The 24479-nt window shown below is 44.4% G+C and overlaps 1 protein-coding gene and 1 long non-coding RNA gene across 2 annotated transcripts in view; both read right to left on the bottom strand.

Annotated features, from left to right (window-relative positions):
• The window catches only part of LOC133512499 (zinc finger protein 385D-like), a 31997-nt gene extending 23872 nt beyond the window's left edge, over positions 1-8125 (bottom strand). The window contains exons 1-4 of the mRNA XM_061842207.1: positions 7985-8125; positions 6133-6216; positions 4837-4937; positions 3444-3573 (exon numbers count right to left, since the gene is read on the bottom strand). Of these exons, the coding sequence (XP_061698191.1) occupies positions 3444-3573; positions 4837-4937; positions 6133-6216; positions 7985-8123 (454 nt within the window). The 5' untranslated portion in view covers positions 8124-8125. The remainder of the gene's footprint in view (positions 1-3443; positions 3574-4836; positions 4938-6132; positions 6217-7984) is intronic.
• Positions 8126-9146: 1021 nt separating this feature from the next.
• Positions 9147-24105, bottom strand: LOC133512402 (uncharacterized). Its single transcript, XR_009798180.1, has 3 exons — positions 24001-24105; positions 9468-9577; positions 9147-9316 (listed from the first exon to the last, which is right to left on the bottom strand). It is a non-coding gene; the product is annotated as an uncharacterized LOC133512402 (long non-coding RNA).
• Positions 24106-24479: the final 374 nt, after the last annotated feature.

Below are 24479 nucleotides of genomic sequence, written 5' to 3'. Positions count from 1 at the left end.
TAGTTGAGGTTGAGAGAGGACACGCTTCATGCTTTGCCCTCGTTCTGACTAGCAAATGAAACGTTTGGCTGATGTGACGAGCCTTGTAGCCGTCCCCTCGGACAGAATGATGAGGGACAGAGTCAGGTAAATAACCTTCATTAATCACCACAGTTAAGTTAAGTGCCACTGATTTTTATTCAACACTCCCATTTCATGCTCTCATTAAATTATTCGCTGATGGCCAAAACTTTGCTATTGCTAATGGCTGCCACATCACCTGGGTCAAGAGGTGTGGCTTCTACAGACATCTATGGTGCTCAGCCTCATTCCGAGTGTTTTTTTTTTTCGAACCTTAACAAGTTCATCAATGAAAAGAAAGAACGTGATTGATTTCATTTTACAGTAGCAGATTTCTTGCTGAAAAAAATGCAAAAATAGAATCAGCAGGATCACGTGACATCTTCTCGTGTGACATGGATGCCTCATATAACCTCTGTGTGTGTGTGTGTGTGTGTTGTGTGTGTGTGTGTGTGTGTGTGTGTTTCAGCATTGTTGGAATGAAGTGATATAACAAGGTGACACACAAACACACACAGAGAGACTGAAGCAGCTGTCACCATGTGTTAATCATAGTATTTTGTTTTTATATCATGCTCCAACTGTAATGAGGTTCCCTGCATGATATAAACATCCTACACTCCATACCATTGACATGACATTGACATGTAAATGTGACGTTTAAAAAAATATGGTATATGTAAAGATATTTTTAAATGTAAATAAAAGCCCTTAGGTTCCTTAAATGCAAAGAAAAGTATGCAAACTTTTTACATACATTTTACTTTTCCAAGGAAAGGGGATAGAAATGACAAGTACTGTAATAGCAAAAATAAAAGCTAAAAACACAAGTATCTAAACAAAATTTTACATTTCAATGAAAACAAGTTTTAAAATGGAAAAAAAATAGTTGAAGTAGTCAGATAAAAATTACAATACAAATAAAAGTCATTGGATGTATATTAGTGATAAATATTTCAGACAAGTTTAAAAATATACAACATGTATTTATATGTAAAGAAAGGTTATACTGTAACAGTAAAAAGTAGTGGAATAAAAATGAAAGTTGTGAAAATTTTTGTTGTAAAAATGTATTGGTTATTGAAAAATATAAAGAAATGTTACATAAATGGAAATGAAGTCTCTGTGGGTGTAAATAATGGGCCAAAGTCTCTATCCCAGCAAGAATAATTTTCCAAAAACTACAGCGCAAGATGACCGAACAAAGCGCAATGGAACACAAACAACAGGACCTCAGTGCATATTGTAATGCCTTTAGTAATGGACAATGAGGAAAGGAATCACCACTGCATTTTAACTTATTTTAATCAACTTGTGGCAACAGACTGAAATCTCCAACAACGAGCTGCTACTTGGCCACCTCACTCTCCCGCCTAGTCAACCTTACATCCCCACCTCTGCTCTTAATGGGGTAAGTTCCTAATTACAGATATTACTGCCCTCCCCTTTATGAAGCTGCTTGCCCTGAGGGGTCAACAAAAAAATTATTGAACCTTAACCATCTCCGCCTCGGTATCTGTCCCAGTTAAGGTCTGGCGCATGGTCATTGCCAGGTTGCACCAATGGCCGAACAGGAGCAATAGGGGTGTGATCCGGAAAACTTGGAACCACAACATGTTCCAGGCTCGCTGCTGCTCCGGGCTCTATCTCAGCAAGGGCAATTTTTCTACCCCTGTACGGTGCTAATTGGTCTTGGCTCAGGGCAACCCTTCTGCCCTTAGGAGGAACGGACAGCCTATATAGATACGACATCTCTTACCCACTCGATCACCCTACACGGTCCATCCCATTGCCTGTCAAATTTGGGGCAACCTTCCTTCTGCTTGGGTGAGTACACCCAAACCATCTCCCATGACTTGAAGTCCCACCTCTTGCGTCGCACATCGTAGTTCCTCTTTTGTCTCATACAAGCCTTTGCCAGCTGGTCTCAAGTTAACATGTGAAGAGTTTGTTTTCAAAACGAGACATAGGCATTTTTTTTCAGATTTACGAAACTCGCGCCAAAATTATCCATTCGGAGCTGGATAATTTTGGGGCGAGTTTCGTAAATCTGAAAAAATGCCTATGTCTCGTTTTGAAAACAAACTCTTCATGTGCAGCCTCAAGTCGATCCTGCAGTTTCCAAGTGTACTCCAATCCTAGCTCGTCCACCGGGGTGTCCGGCGGTCTTTCAAATGGCACCTCTGCCGGTGTTCAAATCTCCTGGGCCTGGCAGCAGCGCATCCACCACTGTCTCTGCCTCTTGGTCTGGTAACGCATAAACCTCTGGCCGTTTTGTGAAATAGTCCATAGCACACAACACATACTCTTTCCTCTTTCCGTTACAGGGAAAGACACCTATAATTTCCACAGCCACCGGCTCCATGTGTGCCCCAATCCATTGCTGCTGAAGTGGTGCATGCAACTGGTCCTTGGGTCCGATGTAACCTACACATCCATTGCAGCAGTGGCAGAAGTCTGACAGATCTCACCTGTGGTGACCCCAGTAGAACCCTTGGAATCCAGTCGACAGAGGATCTTTGTACGCCCAAAGTGTCCTAAACCAATGCCCCTGTGATATGCTCTAAACACAGCATTTTATGGGGACCTGGACACCACCAACTGTCACCTCTCTTCCCCAGTGGCTGGCTCCTTCCATGCACCCTGCATTAACGCCATCACTGATCCGCAATGCTGAACTTACACCAAAGGACTTCAGTAACCGTAGACAGTTCCATCACACTCTCCTGAAATGGCCTGCAAGCACTTAAAACGCACGCACTGGACTGAGATCACTGTCCTCATCTTGCTTGTCTGCCCACTCTGCAGAATTTACCACCTCCAAACTGCAGCATGATGGCCCACTAGCAGTCTCACCTCCATCTCCCCTGCGTCCTGCCGATCACAGTAACCACATTCATCCACAGCACACAGTCTCTGAGAAAGGGCATCAGCATTAACATGTTGAGACCAGCCCCGATGAACCACCCAGAAGTTGAAAAACTGGAGCTCCTCCGGCCACCATGCTACCTCTCCTTATAGTTCCTTAAAAGTCATAAACCACTGTAGTGCAGCATGGTCTGTCGTAATTGTAAAAAGCACGTCGCACAGGTATTATCGTAAATACAATTTGGCCAACACAATTGCCAATGATTCACATCTAGTCACACAGTAGCACCTCTTTTTTTTGAAGGTGCAGCTAAAGTAGGCCACAACATTTCCTTCTAGCTACCACTGCAACAGCACAGCTCCCACACTGACACTGCTTCCACCTGTGTCCAGCTCAAAGGGCAGGCCTCAGGGAATACAGCATGGCCTGGAAGGATCTTCCATGGACGAGGACATCGTCCAGGTACACCAAGCACTCCCGTCTGGGAATGTTTGCAATGACAGTTTCCATTTACCGCTCAAATGGTCCTTATGCATTGGATAGACCTCGAACTGCCAGTGTTCACGAGGGGAACAGAATGCTGTCTTTGGTCGAGGCTGAGGGAAACCTGCCAGGATCCACTCTTCAGATAGAGTGACGAAAACCTTGTGGATCCCGACACCAGGTCTAATGTCTAGTCAACACGCGGAAGGAGTTAACAGTCCTTCTGTATCACTTTGGCCTGTGGTACACAAAGAACTGCGGTTAGAGCTTCTTTTTCTGGGAACCGTGATCAAACCGGATGCCCATGCACTGTCGGAGGATTCTAAATGCAGAGACTATATAGAAAGCACACGAAAGAGCATGCAAAACAAACAATAGGTAAAGAGTTGTAGCAGTCACGAGATCAACACACTAAATAAGGAACAGTTGTGTAAATAAGAAAATGAAAAGAACACAACAAAACTGTAATGTTTAAAGAAGTGCTACATCAGAGTTCATGAAGAATACCAAAATCATAAAATGTATAGAATGTATAAGATGGGGTTTTTAAAGTACATACATGTTTACACATTTGCAAACACACACACACAAGTGCACACATGCACGTGCATGCGCACGCGTATGTAAATACATACCTGCACACAACCATTTGTATTAGCCATGATCACATCATCTGACCTGACTCTTAATAGACTCCTTCATCATCATGCAATCACGCACATACGGACATTTACACAAACACACACACTCGCACGCACACACGAAGACACATCCATATACAGAGAGCACACAGAAAACTGTATGACATCATCTGACCCAACTCTTGAAAGGGTGCTCTGCCAACGCACGCATGCACAAGCACACGCAAGCACACACACACTAACAGGGTTGTCCTGGAGACATTGACAAGGTTGAGAGAGCGTCACAGAGTGGACGGATGAGGATGAATGTGTGTGATTGAATGTTTAATGCGTGTACAGTGATACGCACACAAGGATGTAATAACAGCTGTTGTGTGTGTGCGGGTGTGTGCATGCGTGCGTGTGTTCGCGTGTGTTTGCGTATATGTGTGCATGGGTTGAAGAGGATTAGAAAAGTCGTTCATCCAGACACAGGACAGACTGGTCGCCAGCCAGTTGCAGGGCACACATCAACAAACGAGCATTTACGCTCACATTCATGCCTTCGGACAAATTTAAACCCTGATCACATGCTCCCCACCAGGTCACCGTGATGACCTTATGTATTTACAGAATATACAGAATCGTATTGTATGAAAAAATGTGTCAAGAAATGAACTTGTTTTATGACGTGTAATTACTCTAAGTGTATATATATTATATACAGTATAGTATATACATTATATACAGAACTTTGGTAATCGTGTTTTGGATGTGTGCCTTTAAGGGGTGTGGCCCAGTTACTGAGGATGATGATGTCAGAAACAATGAAGATGACCCACTTTGTTTTCGTTTAATCCAGTTTCCACACTGCAGAGTGAGCGCTGACATTCCAGAAGGATTGTCTACTCGCCACCAACAGAGAGAGTAAAATACTTGGAATAAGTAATCTTGCTGCACCTCATTTTCTTGCAGGATTTCTTCACATGTTTGCTTATTCCCGTTGCACAGTTATTCCATGTAATATCCCCTCTGGTACACACACTCCACATGCACTTTACCAGTTTTTATCCTCCCAAAGTTTCCACTTCGATTCTCTTTGTGTGATTCAACTCCTGATTCCGATGCTAAAAATGGGATTGCTGCTGTCATTCCTTTTGTGTATTCTGAGAGATACTGTTTTCCTCTTTTATTCCTGGTGATAACCTTGCTTTTTTCTTTTTACAATTAACTGTCTTTCACTGTTATTCATTCCATCTATTCTCATTTTCCCTCATTTTCCTCCTTTCGATCAAACCAATTCTTCATCTTTCAAATTTTATTCCCATTGATAACTTCACATTTAATCCCCATTTTTATTCCTTTTGTATCATCTTGGTTATACTTTGTTTTTTATTAATGCTCTTATCGCATTGATATTCCATTTTTCCATTTTGACATTTCCGTTTATTCCCACTGGTCACCTTCCTGCTATTCCCATTGTTAATCCTACATTTTAGTCATAATCCTAATCCCTCTGTCATTCCTATATGGATTCCCACTGTTATTTCTTTTCTGCATTACCTCTAGCATGCTCTATTATTCCCTCTGTCATCACTTGATATTTCCAATACTATTCCATGACATGTTCCCTATATTTTTAGCACTCATTTTTGACTGATACCATTTTAATATCCAACATTCCAACTCTTACCTCTTTGTGTCATCAAAGTAGTATTGAATTCGACATTACAAGTGACATTATCATTCCAACACTAATATTATGATTTATATCTTCCTATTCCACTTGTATTCTATTTGCGTAATCAAATTTCTCTCCTGCTGTTTGTCCCTTTTGCTATTCCTAATGACATTCCCTCTTTAATTCTCATTGATCATCTCCCTAATTCTGACTCTATTGTATTACAGTTAGAATTGTATTTTACATGCATTATTTTCACTGATGTTCCTCCTAATATTCACACATTATTCCTTTGCTGTATTCTAATTCTCTCACTTTACAATTATGAGTCCTGCTGCTATTCCCAAGTTAATTACTGTATTTGATTTTAATTCCCATTCATTATTTATTATTAGGGAGGAGGAAATAGGCGGTCCTACCAGAGTTAGAGCTGAGGGGGGGGCTGTTGTGATTCGCTGTCTGCAGTCGTGAAGCCTGGGGAAAGAGGACAGGTGGCCCGCCCCCTGTAAGACAGCAACAGGAAGGCACCAGTGGCATTTGATGCTAACAATGATAACATAACTCATGCTGCAAGCATTACAAAGCATTCTAATTGACCCCTCCGTACAGGGCACTTAACCACGCCTCCTGAAGTTACGTCACCCCACGCTTTCTAACCTCAGACAAACAATTAGCAAAAATGGCGTCGCAGGAACAAAAGACGAGAGCGAAATTGTCCGATTTACCAGCTGATTTTTCACTCGCATTCTTACCGAATAGTGAAATATCGTTGAAGAGCAGACAGCAGGGCTTCAAGTATTTCAGCGAGGGGTATTTCAATGGTATTTACATGCATATCGACGGAGAAACCATCGATATTAGTGCGAGATCTTTCTGGAGTCAGAGGAAGACCGAGAAGCCACATAATATATTTTAACCCAAAGACGAATTCAACATTGACAGTTTCCTATTTTCGTGTTACCTATCACACTTGTGTGCAGAATCTGTATGTGTATCTGTATAGCCGTTTGTGAACCGCCTTATGAAGGAAAAGAAGAAGGCGAGGCTTGATTTACGAGTTGTTTCCCTCGTTTTCTTTGTGTAACGTCACGCGCTCCCCTCAATAATTATTCTTGAATTAGTGCCGAACCTACGTAAGTCCCGACCGAGTACGACAATCACTACTTTAGTGTCCTCAAACATCCTTCCTTCAGTCTTGGTGTCTCGGTGCATGTCGAAGGCTTTTAGGACTCGCTAGTCCGGTTTAGCTTAGCTCGCTAGCCGCCAACAAAGAGACACGTTTGTGCAGTCAGGTCCTCGCAAAGTATCGCTCAACACAGATCAAGTGTGTCAATCATTCACACGTAGCTATGTTATGCAAGCGAAGAACTGCTAATTCATTTATATGGGACATGTATTGAAAATCAAATATAGGGCTTACCTTCGTGCACACATATCTGTTCCGGTTGATTTTAGATGGATTCAGTTGATCATGCAATCTTCCACAAAGTTTGATCAATCGAAGACATTTTTCGTACTCGGTCTTCTGTTCCGGTTGATTTTAGATGGATTCAGTTGATCATGCCGTCTTCCACAAAGTTTGATCCATCGAAGACATTTTTCGTACTCGGTCTTCGGTTTTGGAAAGGGTACGAATTTAACTCCACCAACTAGGCTATCAGGATACCTGTCGTCACTATTACAAAGTCCGTGACTACACGTCTTAACCATATCTATTGTTAAGGAACCCAAATACGTGCTAAAACGCTAACAAAAGCTATACTGGACCATGTGACTTTGTTAGAGGTCATGGCGGACGCCAATAAGGGGCGTGGTTTAGGCAGATCTCTGGCCTCTGATTGGTCAGCGACGCGGATGACGCAATTTCTACGGAGGGGTCAATTGTGAGAACAGCCCAAATGCTGCTAACCCCACTGCTGCTAACATTTATAAAAAAATAAAATAAAAATGTTGTTGCTAACACTGCACATTATTAAGTCTCCTAATGCTGTTAGCAGCAAGAATGCTGCTAAAGCCCCTAAAGGCCTCTATATAGTCTCGCGCTCGAGTGGCCGACCATGCCCATATTGCATCATGTGACTGACAGATTGGCCAATGCGGCCAATCAGCGTTACTGGACACGCGCACGGCAACTCAGAGACTGGTTTATATGGACATGATTTAAGGTATGGAAACTGGAGAAGAATAAAGTGACTTAGGAACAGGGGGAATGAAACAGTAGGGCAGAATTCCTGCTTTACAACAATGCTAATGCTATGAATGTTGCAATACCTGGTGCCTGCGCTTTGATGTTCCTCAGCCTGCGCAGGTGCGAGCGAGCATTAAGATGTAGCTGCGCTTGCGCAGCAGACGTCATCTGCAGGTTGCAGACGACGCACACAGAGTACGACGAGCTGACTGCCGTCTTCATGGCTGAGGAAGAGAAAGATGAGGATAATGCCTTTGCTTGTTGCTTGTCTCTCTAATTGGCTGATGACAGCACCAGCTACTTAGCTTGCGGGCTCATTGATGTAATAAATGGGCAACGTTCCTTAAAATGTCTAAATTGCAAAGATCTCAGGTGGCAAAGCTGACCCGACAGTGACATGCCAACATTACCACAACAAGGAAAATATATCTAGTCTGGGAAAAAAACTCTCAAATCCTTTGAATTTAAGAAACAATAACATGCCATACTGTCCTTCTGATTGGCTAGCACTAAGACACAGGCCTTGTACTTTTAGTGGATAATAATTTGATGAAACACTTGTGCGACACACATACAGAGACAGACAGCTCAACGTACAGGGTGCCATTGGAAATTCAATAACTGTGGGTCAAAGAGGAACAAGAGGTGGAAAGCAGGTTCTTGGGCAGAAAGGAAAAAGGAAATCACCATGTCTTGTATTAAATGTGGGGACTTTGAATTTTGGAACTAAGACAGGAACAGCTAGGTAGTTGGTTTACATCACAGTACAGTGTTATGTTTAGAAGAGACGTTGATATATTGTGTGTCCAAGGAGCAGGTGGAAAGTCATGCATTTTGGGTTCAGCCTCGTGTTCTGGTCATCACACACAGGTAGGATGTAACCCTGAGATGAAAGAGAAGTTCTGGAAAGAGCTAGATGTAGTAGTTGAGACCATCCCTGGCAGAGAGAGTCAGGACTGGTGCAGATTGGAATGTTGCTGAAGGAAACAGGGATGCTGAAGTGATGGATGAGTCTGGCATCCAGGAAAGTAACGTGGCTAGACAGATGCTGGTCAACTTTGCAAAAACGATGGAAATGGCTGTCGTGAACAGAATCACCCATTAGCCAGTCTGGTGGCCATTCAGGTCACCTAAAGTGAAGTGCTTGGTTAAGGAGTTCAAGAGGTTGGCCAGGACACCAAGCCCCAGGGTCTTTCTGGGGCCATTAAGGCAGGTGACTGTGATGACAAACCCAATGACTGGAGCAGGAGGCAGGAGAAGTGGCGGCAGCAACTGCCGGGGAGCCTGCCAGAGCTGTTGGGGAGCCTGGGATGGGAGAACCGCCACAGCTGCCGGGGAGAAGGAAAGGTGTCTGCAGTTGCTTCCTGAGCTTACGTACGAGATAGGCAGGGTGCACGGGGACTTGAGAAAGTGAACTAGAAAAAACAGAACAAGATGACCAAAACGGTACAGAATGAGGTAACTCAGGGACTGCATGTTTAGATGGACATGATTAAGATGTGGAAACTGGAGAAGAATAAAGTGGATTAGGAACAGGGGGAATGAAACAGTAGGGCAAAATTTTACCTTTACGTGGACGCCTCCCCTAGCCACCACGCGGAGGTCTTGGATAGATGGCTAAGCGGGTGCCCAAGTAAAGGTCAGAGGGAAATGACATGGGCTTGGACTCGCAGTGGCTGGAAAAGAGGAGACGTGACAAAAACTGGCTTGGACTTGAAAAATTAGGGAAGGAACTGGAAAAATGTGATGACGTACTGTTCCTTCGGGCTCAACATATCGCCTACACCACCGCCTTCTCGATCAATTTTGGAGTATAATTATTATTCATTTAGGTCATTTAGATCCGTTTGTTCTAGCATGCACTGTTACACAGTCACCATTATTGTTGCTATTTACAGAAACAAAAGTAAAGACAGCTCCGGGAAATGTCCAAAAAGTGTAAAGGAAACTCCACTCTGTGGTGTCCTAGCTAATACCAGCCATAGCGACACCTCTGACTTGGAGATGAACTGCAGCACATTTTTAAAACTGCATGTGTGCTCGAGTGTACAGGCAAACTACGCATGGGATAACTGCAGTGATGTCGGACACGTGAGTATGAAGAGGCCTTAAGGGTTGTAATGCTCAGCAACATCTGGAGGGGGAGGGGCCTTAATGGAAGTCACACACGATATACAAAAGACACCAAAAAAGAAACCAAAAAAAAAAAAGCAGCGACAGAGCTTTAAGCCTTAAGGCCACAAGATGCTAATGGTTCCACAAATACACACGCTGGCTCCGACTGGACTCAGACTACTGGTACTACCACCACAAAGGAGGTAGCGTTCATACATACAAAGAAATACTGTACAGAGTCTTCATGGTGTGCTGTAATGTATGTACATGTTTAAAATATTGTCGTTGTCTGATGTCTAACAATTGGGCGCGAGAAGTAAATGTCAGGTGCTACATTTCACACCTCAGTAGCATCTTTATATTTTTCCTTTAATGTACAGCAGCCGCAGGCCAACTTTGAGAACTGCATCCAGATGGAAGACTTGCGCACACAACCACGTCCCAACAACCACCTGTATGTGCACTTTGTGCAGCAGGTACTACTATTCGCAGATTGGTCTAGCCAGGCACCAGTATTGCTGTTGGAGTTGCATTTCCACAAACTCCTAGGGCGCAATATCACAGGGCACATACAGGTATAAAGAAGCAATAATTAAAAAAATTAAATTAAAAATAAATAAATAAATCTTTATGATATATTGGAACATTAATCATGAAATATTCTGCCACAAGAAATGTTCTTAATTTGTTGTTTCCACTTATGAAACACTCTTATATAATTACCAAACAAAGACTACATCACTGTTGTTCTCTTTATTGTTGTTGTTGTTTTTTGTTTGTTTTTTCAGGTTTCACCCAAAAACTTTGCTTACGTGTGAGACCTACCTCTGTTTGATGGTTTAAATTGAGTCAAACTTCAATTCAGTTGGATTAGTCAAACAGAGTCATTAGAATCTCTCTGTCAAAGCAAACCATATTACTTGACGGTGCAAGCAATAATAGATTTTTTAAAAATAGTAAATAGAATTTCCAGTTGCTCAATGTAGCAGTAAAAGTGATGTTCCTTTTAAGAAAGAAATACTCAAGTAAAACTCAAAAATTACAAAGGATGTTTCATTAAAACTACGTTGACAACTATATTTTATAACTAAAAATAAAATACAAACACCAATGTAACAGGCTAAATATAGCATTGACTCTGGCCTGCAGACCACTTGTGGGTTGGTGTCCAATAAATATCTATCTATATAAATAATATTAAATTAAATTTTAAATTATGCCATTGTATTCTCTACAAGAGGGAAGTAAAAATGCTCAAAAATACAAATTCATCGACAGATTTGAAGTTTTCAGAATCCTTGATGACTTATGCAGGAAACAGTAATTCCATTTCTCTTTGGAAAAGGTAATTAGTAACTTTAACTACTTACTGTTTTAATTTTAATTACTTAAATAATAATGATATTTTCCCCATTCTGGTTACTACCTTTACTGTTATTACTTCTGTGCTGTAATCGATTAATTGGCTGTGCAATTTAAGATGAGTGCTTTGCAATTTTTTTGAACACCCATTAACATTTCAGCCAGAGACAAAATAGAAAACGATAGTGAAACTCAAATTTTCTCTTTTGTAAAGTTTAACAAATACTAAAAGACAAAGAATCATAAAATATTATGTCAAATGTACAGTTTGAACATTTGTACATATATTTGTTGTTGAAAGGTTATTTCATTCATTATTCTGTATATTTTATAAATTTGTCAACTGATTAATTGGATATCAGAACATTACCCTTGCAAATATAGGAATCTGTGTCAGCCTAAAAAAAGATGTATCGGTCGAGCCCTACTACATACAGTACACTATATTGCCAAAAGTATTCGCCTACCTGTCTTGATTATGACATGAATGGGTTTACTATGACATCGGTCCACCCTCTGCAATTATAACATCTTAAATTCTTCAGGAAAGGCTTTCCACAAGTTTCAGGAGTGTGTATTTGGAGGAAGAGAAATAATGAGTTCCATCCCAAGAACACCAACCATACTGTTAAGCATCATGCTTTCGGGGTGTTCACTTGCAAACAAAGGCTACTGTACCAAATATTAAGATTGGTTTTCTCATGTGTTCAAATACTTATTTGCAGCTGTATCACACAAATAAATTGTTAAAAAAACCAAACATTGTGATTTCTGGATTTTTCTTTTTAGATTATCTCTCTCACAGTGCACATGCACCTACGATGAAAATTTCAGACCCCTCCATGATTTGTAAGTGGGAGAACTTGCAATATAGCAGGGTGTTCAAATACGTATTTTCTTCATTGTATCACTTAAAATCATATAGGGTTAGGTTAGGCATCTGAGTGAATACTTTTGCCAATATGGTGTATGTTACTACTTTAGCTGATAGTATCTCGGTTCCCACCACAGATACAACTGGAGTTCTGTTATTACATTCTCAATGAGCAGGTGGCATGTTCTGACAAACATCACAGATTACACCACAAGCCACACACACGCAAGCATGATTTGTGGAGGCAGAAGAGGATTGTGGGATTGAGATTATAATCTGCACATAAAAGGGCGTGCGTGCGTGTTAAGAGATTAATGTATCTAAAGCAGCAGTGACACTAATCAGACTTCTCCACCCCACCCCATTTGAGGCCAAAATGGCTGCGGACAAAAAACACTCCAACCCTAGATGAACGGATAAGAGAGGTGATCAGGTAACTGAGTGTTGATCACTGGTGAGGAAAGCGGAGACGCGGGTCGGTGACATCACTTCCTTCTTGACTAAATGCTGGGTCATGAAAGATTGAGCAGCAGTCGTCTGATACACGAAAGAAAGAAAGAAAGAAAGAAAGAAAGAAAGAAAGAAAGAAAGAAAGAAAGAAAGAAAGAAAGAAAGAAAGAAAGAAAGAAAAGAAGGAAAGAAAGAAAGAAAGAAGCGTCATGTTCGTGCCACTGCATACAGTGCCATGAAAACGGATTACCCCACTTCTCCAATTCATATATCTTTGCAATTTCCCTACTTTATTTAACATCATCAAACTACAATGTAAACATAAAAAGCTTTTTTGAAATAGTGACTTCATTTATCAGGCGAAAAACTATTAAAAACGACGTTGCTCTGTGTAAAAAAAAAGTAATGCCGGCTTTGTTCTTGTTAAATCATCAATCAGGTGCAGGGGCACAGGGCAAAGGGGGACGACCCTGGCGCAGGGGGGAGGCCAACCCCAAAGGCTGGGCAATGTCCAGGTGCGCGGGTTTGACCGTGTCCACAGAAACAGTCTCGGGTCTACCGCCAATGTCCATGAGCAGGCTCTTATCCCCGTCCTCCAGGACTCTGAACGGGCCGTCGTATGGGGTGCGCAGGGGTCCACGGTGGACGTCAAGTCGAATGAACACAAAATCCGCAGAGCGCAGGCAACGGGGCAGTCAGGCAGCTGGGGTGCCATGTTGCGACGTGGGAACCCTTTGACGGCCTCCAGCAGGGAGGACCATTGCCTGGCTGCAGACCAAGGCGCCGTGGCGTCTGGGATGAATTCGCCAGGGACCCGCAGCAGCTGGCCATAGACGAGCTCGGCGGACGAGGACATCAGGTCCTCCTTGGGGGCGCACATGAGGCCGAGCATGACCCACGGGAGCTTATCCAACCAGTTGCCGTCCGTCAAGCCCGCACACAGGGCTGCTTTCATGGAGCGGTGGAACCGCTCGCAGAGACAAGTTTGCCTGGGGGTGATAGGCTGTAGTGCGGTGCAGCTTGACCCCCAAACTCTCAGCGACTGCGTTCCAGAGTTCAGAGGTAAACTGAGGGCCATGGTCAGAGGAAAGGTCCGACGGGGTCCCGAAGCGCGCAACCCACGTGCCAATGAATGCCCGGGCCACGTCCGACGACGTCGTCAAGGAGAGGGGAACGGCTTCGGGCCAGCGGGTCGTCCTGTCCACCATGATGAGCAAGTAGGTGAAACCGTGCGAGGGAGGAAGCGGACCCACCAAGTCAACGTTGACGTGGTTGAACCTCCTCTCGGGGACAACGAAGGGCTCTAAGTGGGCTTTTTTGCGGCGATGCACCTTAGCAGGCTGCCAGGCCACGCATGAGTTGACCCAGGCCTGCACATCCTTCTTAAGCCTGCGCCACCAGCCTCGCGGACGGTTTCCTGCCGGGGTGGGAGAGATTGTGGACCGCCTCGAAAACAGCTCGCCGCCAGTTCGCAGGGACCAGCGGCCGAGGATTGGCAGCCGAGAGGTCGCACAGCAACGTGACACCCAAGTCACCAACAGCGACTTCCTCCACGTGCAAACCCGTGTCAGAAGTCTTGAGGGCCTGCACCCCGTGGTCTGAGGCCTGGTTTGCGCTCATGCGGGAGTAGTCGAGACCCAGATGCACAGTGCCGACGACCGCCCTGGAGAGGCAGTCCGAGACCACATTGGATTTGCCGGTGATGTGTTGGATGTCCGTAGTGTACTCTGAGATGAACGACAGTTGGCGTTGCTGGCGGGCGGACCACGGCTCAGCCACCTTGGACATGGTGAAAGTGAGGGGTTTATGGTCCATATATGCCATGAATTTACGGCCTTTCAATAGGGAACGGAAGTGGTGGATTGCCAGCCAGAGGCCAAGGAGCTCCCTATCGGATGTGCTGTATTTGCGTTCCCTGTGGACCAGCTGTGGAAAAGGCAAGCGGTTGCCAGGCGCCGCCGACCCACTGTTTGAATACGGCCCCAACGGAGTAATCCGATGCGTCAGTAGTGAGAGCGACGGGGGTCGGGTGGGCCAGCATAGCGGCACGACTCAGCGCGGCCTTCGTAGCCTCGAAGGCTTCCACCCTCTCAGCCGTCCATTCAATGTCCTGGTTGAGTGCCTTGCCTTTAAGAGCCTCATACAGTGGGCGCATGGTGGGGACCGCCTGGCGGATGAACCGGTGGTAGAAAGTCACCATCCCCAGAAACTCCCGGAGCCCCCGAGCCGAGCGAGGTTGGGGAAAAGTGGAGACGGCCTCCACCTTTGCCGGAATGGGGGTGGCGCCGTTTTTGTCGATGAGGTGCCCGAGGAACTGGATAGAGGGCACCCCGAAAACACACTTCGCCGGGTTGATGATCAGACCATGCTGCTTGAGTCTTGCGAAGAGGTCGCAGAGGTGCATCAGATGTTCTTCCTCCAAGGAGCTGGCGAGGAGGATGTCATACAAATAGATGAACACAAATGGCAAGTCTCTGAGCACAGAATCCATTAAACGTTGGAAAGATTGGGCCGCGTTTTTGAGACCAAACGGCATCCTCAGAAACTCGAACAGGCCAAACGGTGTGATTACAGCCGTCTTGGGAACGTCTGAGCGGTGCACGGGAACCTGGTGATACCCGTGCACCAGGTCAACCTTGGAGAGCTGGATTTTGCCCGCCAGGTGGGCCGAGAAGTCCTGAATGTGTGGAACAGAGTAGCGATCGGGTGTAGTGGCGTCGTTAAGGTGGCGGTAGTCACCACACGGTCGCCACCCACCACTTGATTTAGGGACGATGTGTAGCGGGCTATCCGGGCGGTGGACGATGCCCGGGCGCTCCATAATGGCAAACTCGGACTTAGCAACTGCTAGCTTCTCGGGGTCGAGCCGTCGGGCTCTAGCGTGAATCGGGGGGCCCTTGGTCTCGATGTGGTGCTCGACCCCATGTTTAGTTGTGACAGAGGAGAAAGTGGGCCGTGTCAACCCCAGGAACTCACCAAGGAGGAGCTGATACTTGGTGCCATCTGAGAGTGAACTGAAGAGACCGCCATAAGTCGCCTCATTGCGGACACAGGCAACTGTGGAGAAAGTCAGTGCGTCCACCAGACGGCCCTTCTTAACGGCCACCGGTACGGCACCTCTTCGCTTTCGCGCCAAAACGGGCGTGGAAGTAGCACAAGCCTGTGCCAGCCCAGCCATCGGTGGCGATGAGGCCCTTGCTGGATGGCCCCCCGCGCCCAGGGGCGAGTAACTGCGCGCCAGGGCCAGCACCTCAGGGGAGAAGCGCTGGGTGGCCAGGAAGAAACGGTCGGCCTCCTCACCCAGGGATCGGGGCTCAGTGACAGTACTGTTAGCGAGCGCCGTCTGAAGATGCGGTGGCATGTGTATGAGAAACAGCTCCATGAAAATGAAATTGGGCTCCTCCATGCCCAGCAGGTTTAGCATCATTTCCATGAGTTCGGAAGGTTTGCTGTCCCCCAGTCCATTAATAGCCAACAGACGTCGGGCACGTTCCGGCCGTGAAAGCTCGAAAACCTTGAGGAGGTGAGCCTTGAGCCCAGCACATTTATCTCGGGCCGGCGGAGATGTGATGAAATTCACTGCTCTGGCCGCCGTTGAGCTCCCGAGGGCTGAGACAACATGGTAATAACGCGTGGAATCATCTGAGATCCCATGAACGGCGAATTGAGGCTCCGTCTGCGCGAACCACGCTGCCACGGACGTCTCCCAAAACTCCGGCAATTTGAGGATGGCGGTTGCCATGTTCGGTTCAGTCTCGGAAACGCCGGGACTGACGTCGGGGTCACCAGTGTAGCGCCGAAGAAAAGGAGTCGGAGGCGGAGTGTCGAACACAGGAACAAACCTTGTTTTATTGGCAGATATCAACAGACTACTCATATAATGGCGGGAACTCACTACTTCCTAACTCCGGAAGTGCAACAACAAAAACAGTCCGCGCGGAACCCAACAACTTTAAATTTAAAAAAAACTTTGAATTATGTAAACACCACAGTGTCATCACTTGTGCCGATGATGCCGCTAACCAGGAACTAGCACCGCAGTCCGAAACAACACTAGCTTACCTCAGTGGCTTCAAGTGGGTATCAAAACAACGTGAGGTCAAACTACGTAATATGAGCACCATGGGCACATTATAAAAAAAAAAAAAAAAACAGGAGCACGCACACAACTGAAATGGTCACTTTTTTTTTTAAATGTTCCCATTACCTTCCATTCTACGTAGTTTGAGCTCACTTTGTTTTGATACCCACCTGATGCCATAGGAAAGCTATGGCGTCAGGTGGGCGAGAGGCTGCACTGCGGAACCAAAACTCTTGGGATTCAAAAACTGTTTCCGCACAAACGCCATGGATGGCACAGAGGATGACATGCTATGGGAGCAAAATAGGATCACTGTTCATGAATTCAGGAGGCACCAGAACTGGACCAAGTCAACAAAGGTAGCTACGATGGATCTTTTTCAGAATGGAGAAGAGCCCGATGTTGCTTTTAAAGTCTTGGCCAAGGAGGTGTAATGTAGAGGATAAACTGCACTACACACATACATTTTATGTGAAAATATTTCCATCCATTTTCTTAGCCGCTTATCCTCACAAGAGGTTAAGAGTGAGGATTAGTGCTCCGGGGAGTGCTGGAGCCTATCCCAGCTGTCAACAGGCCGGAGGTGGGGTACACCCTGAACTGGTTGCCAGCCAATCGCAGGGTACATTGAGACAAACAGCCGCACTCACAATCACACCTAGAGGCAATTTAGAGTGTCCAATTAATGTTGCATGTTTATGGAACGTAGGAGGAAACCGGAGTGCCCGGAGGAAACCCACGCAGGCACGGGGAGAACATGCAAACTCCACACAGGCGGGTCCGGGATTGAACCCGGGACCTCAGAACTGTGAGGCCAACGCTTTACCAGATGAACCACCGTGCCGCCCGCACAAATATTTAATGCAAAAAATGTTTAAGTCAAATCGTGTTAAATATTTATTTAAGATGTGTTAACAGTATTAATAAAATGTTATGCCATCATTGAGCATTTATTTTAGTTGGTTGAGGGATTCTGTTCTGACAATTACAGGGACCAGGACAAGCGTGTCCTGTGGTCTGTCCCGAGATTATATTACCACTACATCAGCACATGCACAATGATTATTATGAATGATTGTTGCACAGACAGTTTTTTGAAGAACAATACAAGTACAAACCTAACAAAATATAAATACAGATCATTTCCATTATTTTGAGCATATGGGTAGCAGCAAATTGGTGGTGTGAATTGTACATTGGTAGAAGGGTTTTCTTGATTTTTTAGGTCAACTTTGGGGGTGCACATTATACTTCAGGACGCATTATACTCGAGAAATTATGGTATCTTGTTACAGCTGGCCGAAACGTAACGCACCATTTCAAAAAAAGTACCACCATCCCAACAATAAAACTAGGTGGTAGTAGTTTGATGGTGTGGGGCTTCTTCATTCCCTCTGGACTTTGAAAACTTGCTGTGATTGATGGAACCATAAATTCTGCTCTTAACCAGATAATCCTGAAGAAGAATGTTTGGGCCTAAATTTATGACATCAAAATGAAGCGCACTCGAGTTCTACAGCAGAGCAATAATCCAAAACACACCAGCAAAACAAATTTCAATGTCTTAAAAAAAAAAAAATATATATATATATATATATATATATTATATATATATATATATATATATATATATGTATATGACTGGCCTAGTCAAAATCTGAATTTCATTATGATTGAAATGCTGTGGGTTGACCTTAAAAAGGTAATTCATGCTAGAAAACCCTCCTTTGTTGCTGAATTATGATTATATAATATATAATTATGAATTATATTAAGAAGAATGGTCCAAAATATCCCCTCAGAGATGTTTAAGACTCATTAGCAGTCATAAAAAAAAAACCCCACTCTATTTCAGCTGTTGCTGGTGAGGGTGGCCGAACCATTAGTTAGGTTTAGGGGGCCCAGTACTTTTTTCACACAGGGCTAGGTAGATTTGAATAATTTCACACACACACACACACACACACACACACCAAGATGCAGGAATAAAATCACTATTTAAAACTGCATTTTTACCTGGGTTATCGTTGTTTTATATTTACACTTGTTTTATGATCTTTTAATGATGAGAAAGACAAATTTGAGAAAGGGAGCAATACTCTTTCACAGCATTACAGGGATTTTTTTTCTTACATGTGGTTCACTAAAAAAGTTGACTCAAAATCTATATAGTGTAATTAGAGAGTATTCTGTTAATTAATTGTTTCAGTTGTAGAGTCAACTATATTGTCCATTAAATATAAATCCCAATCTTGTGAGTTGAAAATTGACTTTTGGGCTCAAATGGTGAATCAAATACTGTACTCCCTACTCACTATATACAGATTTTAATTGGGTGGACCAATTAGTTGTCAACCACATTGTGATTAGTGAGTTTCGGCATTTTGAAAGGAGGAACGATCTACAGTAAATTGACTACATACATTATAATAACTATGTAGTGATGTGACTGAATAAAGAAATATATAGCTAATTTAGGACCTTCAATGGGAATACCGAAGAGAAAGTATGACGACACAGTACATCACCAACTGCCAATTTAGTAACACACGCAGACGTCCCTACACACAACAGCTGAATGCTCGCTGTGTTTGGACTAAAAATTGCTCAATCACATTAAATTATCATCATCTCCTTTATGCTAATTAAAACTTTCTGCCATAAGACAGCAAGCACGTGCGGACACACAAACACAGACACAAACACACGCACACGCACACGTGCACGCGCACAAGCACACGTGCACGCGCGCGCGCACACACACACGCAGACTCTCAGGTAGCTCCATAAATTATAGCAGACGGAATTGGAGTAATGAGGTGACCAGTCGTTAGCACTTTTGATGTTCAGTGTGTGCCACACAGACTCACACGCATGCGCGCACACACAAACAGAGTGCAAGAATACTATATGGTGTCTTCGTAACTAAGTGCGTTCACCTATTTCATTGAATCCTTTAGGCACATGAACATCTGTGTTGAACCACAAGGAAGACATCAAATTAAAATGAACAAAACACATGCGCGCACACACGACTTTGCTTTGTGCGTGCACGTAGGTTGCAAAGTGATGTGACTTAACAACGTGCTTTTCAGGCTGCACACTGCTGGAGTCCTGGCACAGGCACACGCACACAAATACACACAAGGGGGGTGTAAAGCTGTCATGGTCCATAAATAGGTCCCATTGATTTATGTGGAGGAGAAGAAGAGGGAAACTTAGTAGAGCACAAATACAAATCAAACTTCAAGTTATCTAGAAAAAATAAAGAGATAAATATATTAGTGAAAATGAAACTGCAACTTTTGTCTGTCTGTCTGCGATTGGCGGGCAACCAGTTCAGGGTGTACCCCGCCTCCTGCCCAATGACAGCTGGGATAAGCACTTCCACGACCCTTGTGAGGATAAGCAGCTCAGAAAATGGATGGATGGAAACTCAACTACTACACAAATACACAAAAAACACTATGGGACCAACTTCGTCTGCGGGGTTTACAAAAAAAAAATGAGAATGGTGCTTTGAGATACAAGTTGAATTTGTTGCAGCGCCATACTTTTAACACAAAGCACTCATTTCTTAATCCAACCATCCATTTTTCAAACCGCCTATCCTAACAAGGGTTGCTAGAGCCCATCCTAGCTAACTTCGGCCGAAAGGTGGAGTACACCCTGTATTCGTCATTTGTCAAATCATCTTTCCTCATTGAAATGAATAAAAATACCATTAATCTTTTTCAGCCTGCCCCTATATTTAAGGAGAATTCACTCTCTATTCCATTCATCCATCCGTCCATTTTCTGAGCCGCCTATCCTCACGAGGGTCGCGGGAGTGCTAGAGCCAATTCCAATTGTCATTGGACAGGAGGTGGGGTACACCCTGAACCGGTTTCCACCCAATCACAGGGCACATGGAGACAGACAACAGCCGCACTCACAATCACACCTCGGGGCAATTGAGAGTGTCCAATTAATGTTGCATGTTTTTAGGATGTGGGAGGAAACCTGAGTGCCCAGGCAGGCACAAGGAGAACATATAAACTCCAGACTGGCGGGGCCAGGATTGAACTCGGGTGCTCAGAACTGTGAGGTCAACGCTTTACAGCTGCCTCACCATGCCGCCCACTCTATTCTATTCTACTAAATTAGAACTGACATAATGACAACAAAAATCTAAAATATTTAAGCAGCAGTAATGTTAGTGTTCTTTGCAGAAGACAAATAACCTACGCCTGTCTAATGCTATGTTGTCTTTTTACATGTTGCTCCACCATTTGTGTTAAAATATCTGTTGCCTCAACGGTTCCGTCACAACGACACTAATGCCATTTGTTAGCCAGTCTACGGCGTTTTGGGTGTTTTGTGAGCATTGAGCTACATGGACTTTATTAACACAAAGCTAGTTGGTTGATCGAAATTAGTGTCCTTCTCTTTGTGTGTGTGTGCGTGTGTCCTGTTCATCTGTTATATTAAGTACAATGGAGAACCTGCATCCCTTTTTTGCCAGAACGGTTTTACTATGTTACAGTGGCGTTTTTGAGCTTCCTCTATGTTTTTTTTTTTTTTTTTTTGGTATTTCAATTGAAATTTTATTGTGGATCACTCAAACAGAACAGAATTTCAAGAGGGGTGAGTGAAACAAAGAAAGTGCTAAATTAAAACAGAATGCATCCTTCAAATTTCTGAGCCGCTTATCCTCACGAGGATCGTGGGAGTCCTGGAGGCTATCCCAGCTATCTTTGGACAGGAGGTGGGTAACACCCTGACTGAACTTGTTCCAGCCAATCCCAGGGCACAGGGACAAACAATAAACGCACTCACAATCACACCAAAGAGCAATTTAGAGCCTCCAATTAATGCATGTTTTTGTGATCTGGGAGGAAACTGGAGAGCCCAGAGAAAACCCACACAGGCAAGAGAACAATCAAGGTATATATGCAGTAAAGAAACGTTAAATATGATTGTTGAATGAGACTGCAGACGCTACACCCTGTGAAGGAAGGACAGGGCAAGATAAGACGGGACAAGGACAGGAGAAGAAGCATGTAAGACGAGGATCGTGAACGTGGCTATATAACTTTAAAGTGGTGGGACTGACTGAGTGAATTCTCATAGTCTAAAGAATGAGAATATAAGTGTGTGTGTGTGGGGGGGGGGGGGGACATAAGCAGTTTACACATATGTGAGTTACTTGTTGCAATAAGTGAGTAGTCCCACGCCCAGTGTAAGCGTCCCAGGGTTGTGCACCTATGGACACGTGAAAGTGAATTCTCACCATTGTGCATGCAAAAAGAGTGACAGAAATGTCCTATAATTGCTGTGTCCGCAATGCAGAGGCGAAGGACATCACCCAATCAATCGAGGATGGAACAAGGACCAAGGATCCACCCAAGAGTAAGCCTATGGACAGGACACATCCCATCCCAAGGGACCCAGATGGACAAGAGAATGATGAATGTGGGAACCCAGGGAGCAACCACGGGTCATGAGAGGGGAGACCCCACGCCAAGCAGCCATCAAGCCCAGGGGTGTCAGGAGCACCACCATGTAGCTGTGCACCACCCTGTTACTATGACAGCCAGGTTTTTGACCGGCAGTCATTGGCGCTACCCCATGAATCAGTGATGAGAGTAAAACTGTTCTTTTTTGGTCCAGGGGCCGCAGACAGCTTGTCAGACAACCCCATATCCTGAATTCACTCAAGGTCCAAGGTTTTTGAGGATGAGGGGTGAAGAACAGAACACAAGCTGCGTGGGGTCCAGTGTGAGAGAGAAACAGTCAGTCAAGATTTGGTGTTAAATGTACAGTGCAGAGGTTGGTATACTCTACTTTCTTAAATCCAAGGTCACCACAACAGTAGACTGTTTTAGTAGACTTAACGATTCCTTCTACTGAGGAACTGTATGGAGACGCAGATTTCATCTTCGAGTAGAACATGACCCTTGCCCATCATGCCAGAAGTACCAAAACCTGATTTGATGCCCATGTCATCACAATGCCGCCATAATGATTGGACAGCCAACTTGCTGGATCTAAACCCCATTGAGAATCAATAAGGGTACTATCAGGAGGGGCACCAGACCCCCCAAAAAGGAAACGACAGCAAGCGTCATGGAAATCTGGACTTCCATAACTCCCAGGTAATGCCACAGGCTGATTGCTTCAATGCCACAGTGTATCGAGGCAGTGATTATAGCAGATATTCCCAACCAAGTAATTATGGTTTCATATATTGTTTTGAAAGTAGTATATTTTGATTTATTTAATGTGACCCAAATTGTATAAATTATGGATTATATCGTTAACTACTATTGTGTGTTTCTTTCGGCTTGTCCCTTTCGGGGTCGCCACAGCGTGTCATCTCAGATGAACGCATATACATGTTTGGCACAATTTTTACGCCCTACCTAATTGTATAAATTATGGATTATATCGTTAACTACTATTGTGTGTTTCTTTCGGCTTGTCCCTTTCGGGGTCGCCACAGCGTGTCATCTCAGATGAACGCATATACATGTTTGGCACAATTTTTACGCATATACATGTTTGGCACAATTTTTACGCCGTGCCCAAACTGACGCAACCCTTCTCAGGGAGTGGAGGCCCCAGTGGGATACGAACCGACAACCTCTGGTTTACCAAACCAGTGCTCTAACCACTGAGCTACGGGGCCTCATATCGTTAACTACGATAAACCAGGGGTTGTGGGTTCGTATCCCACTGGGGCCTCCACTCCCTGAGAAGGGTTGCGTCAGGAAGGGCATCCGGCGTAAAAATTGTGCCAAACATATGTGCGTTCATCTGAGATGACACGCTGTGGCGACCCCGAAAGGGACAAGCCGAAAGAAACTTACTTACTATCCTAAATTATCAGTGCAAATGCAAATTGAATTACTTCAATATTGAACAAGTCGTTGAACTCGTGGAGCCATTGTTGCAGGTAGGGGGCGCCACACACCAGTGCAAAATGAATACAGACAAAAAACTTCCTTTTTTAATGTTGAATAAGGTATTTCTATGAGGGTAACGCTAGTCGAAAACAAATTGACAATTTAAAAAAATAAAGCAAACAGATAAAACGAATCCAAAAGTCATCAGATAATACGACTCATTGCAAGTGTGTATGCTTTGTAGTTATAGTTTATAGTAAAATTTTGTAGCACTTTAAATATTTGCCCGTTTACAATAATGAAAAAAATGTCACGAGTTTGACAACTTACCAGACGAGGAAGATGATAATGAAGATGAGGATTTCTGCTCACGCGCTTCACTCGTCGGACGCGCGCTCGTCCCCAATCAATAATCGTTCACCCCTGCGCGCGCGCAGTCCCGGCAACGCAACTGACTGCACCTGAGACAGCCGAGCGCGTTCTAACCTGCACGCACGCGGAGCCCAGCGGCATTACTGCGCATGCGCCAACCACTCGCACGCGCGTTTAGCACGCGCGTCCTTGTGTTATGTTTACAGTCGACGCACCAGCTGGTGGTGACATCACGAAGGGTGGAAAGAAGGAAACAAGGAACATTGAAGAATGGAATGATGGAAGGAAGGATGCAACGAAGCAATCGAAGATCGTAAGGTAGGAAGGAAGTAACGAAGGACAGAAGGAAAGGATGGAGGGATACAGGAAGGTAGAACAGAAGTACGGAAGGTAAGAAGGAAGGACGAAAGGAGAAAAAAGAGAACGGAAGGAAACAA

The sequence above is a fragment of the Syngnathoides biaculeatus genome, chromosome 14, assembly GCF_019802595.1.
Source record: "Syngnathoides biaculeatus isolate LvHL_M chromosome 14, ASM1980259v1, whole genome shotgun sequence".
Lineage (NCBI taxonomy): Eukaryota > Metazoa > Chordata > Actinopteri > Syngnathiformes > Syngnathidae > Syngnathoides > Syngnathoides biaculeatus.
This window is presented reverse-complemented; position numbering and strand designations above follow the sequence as displayed.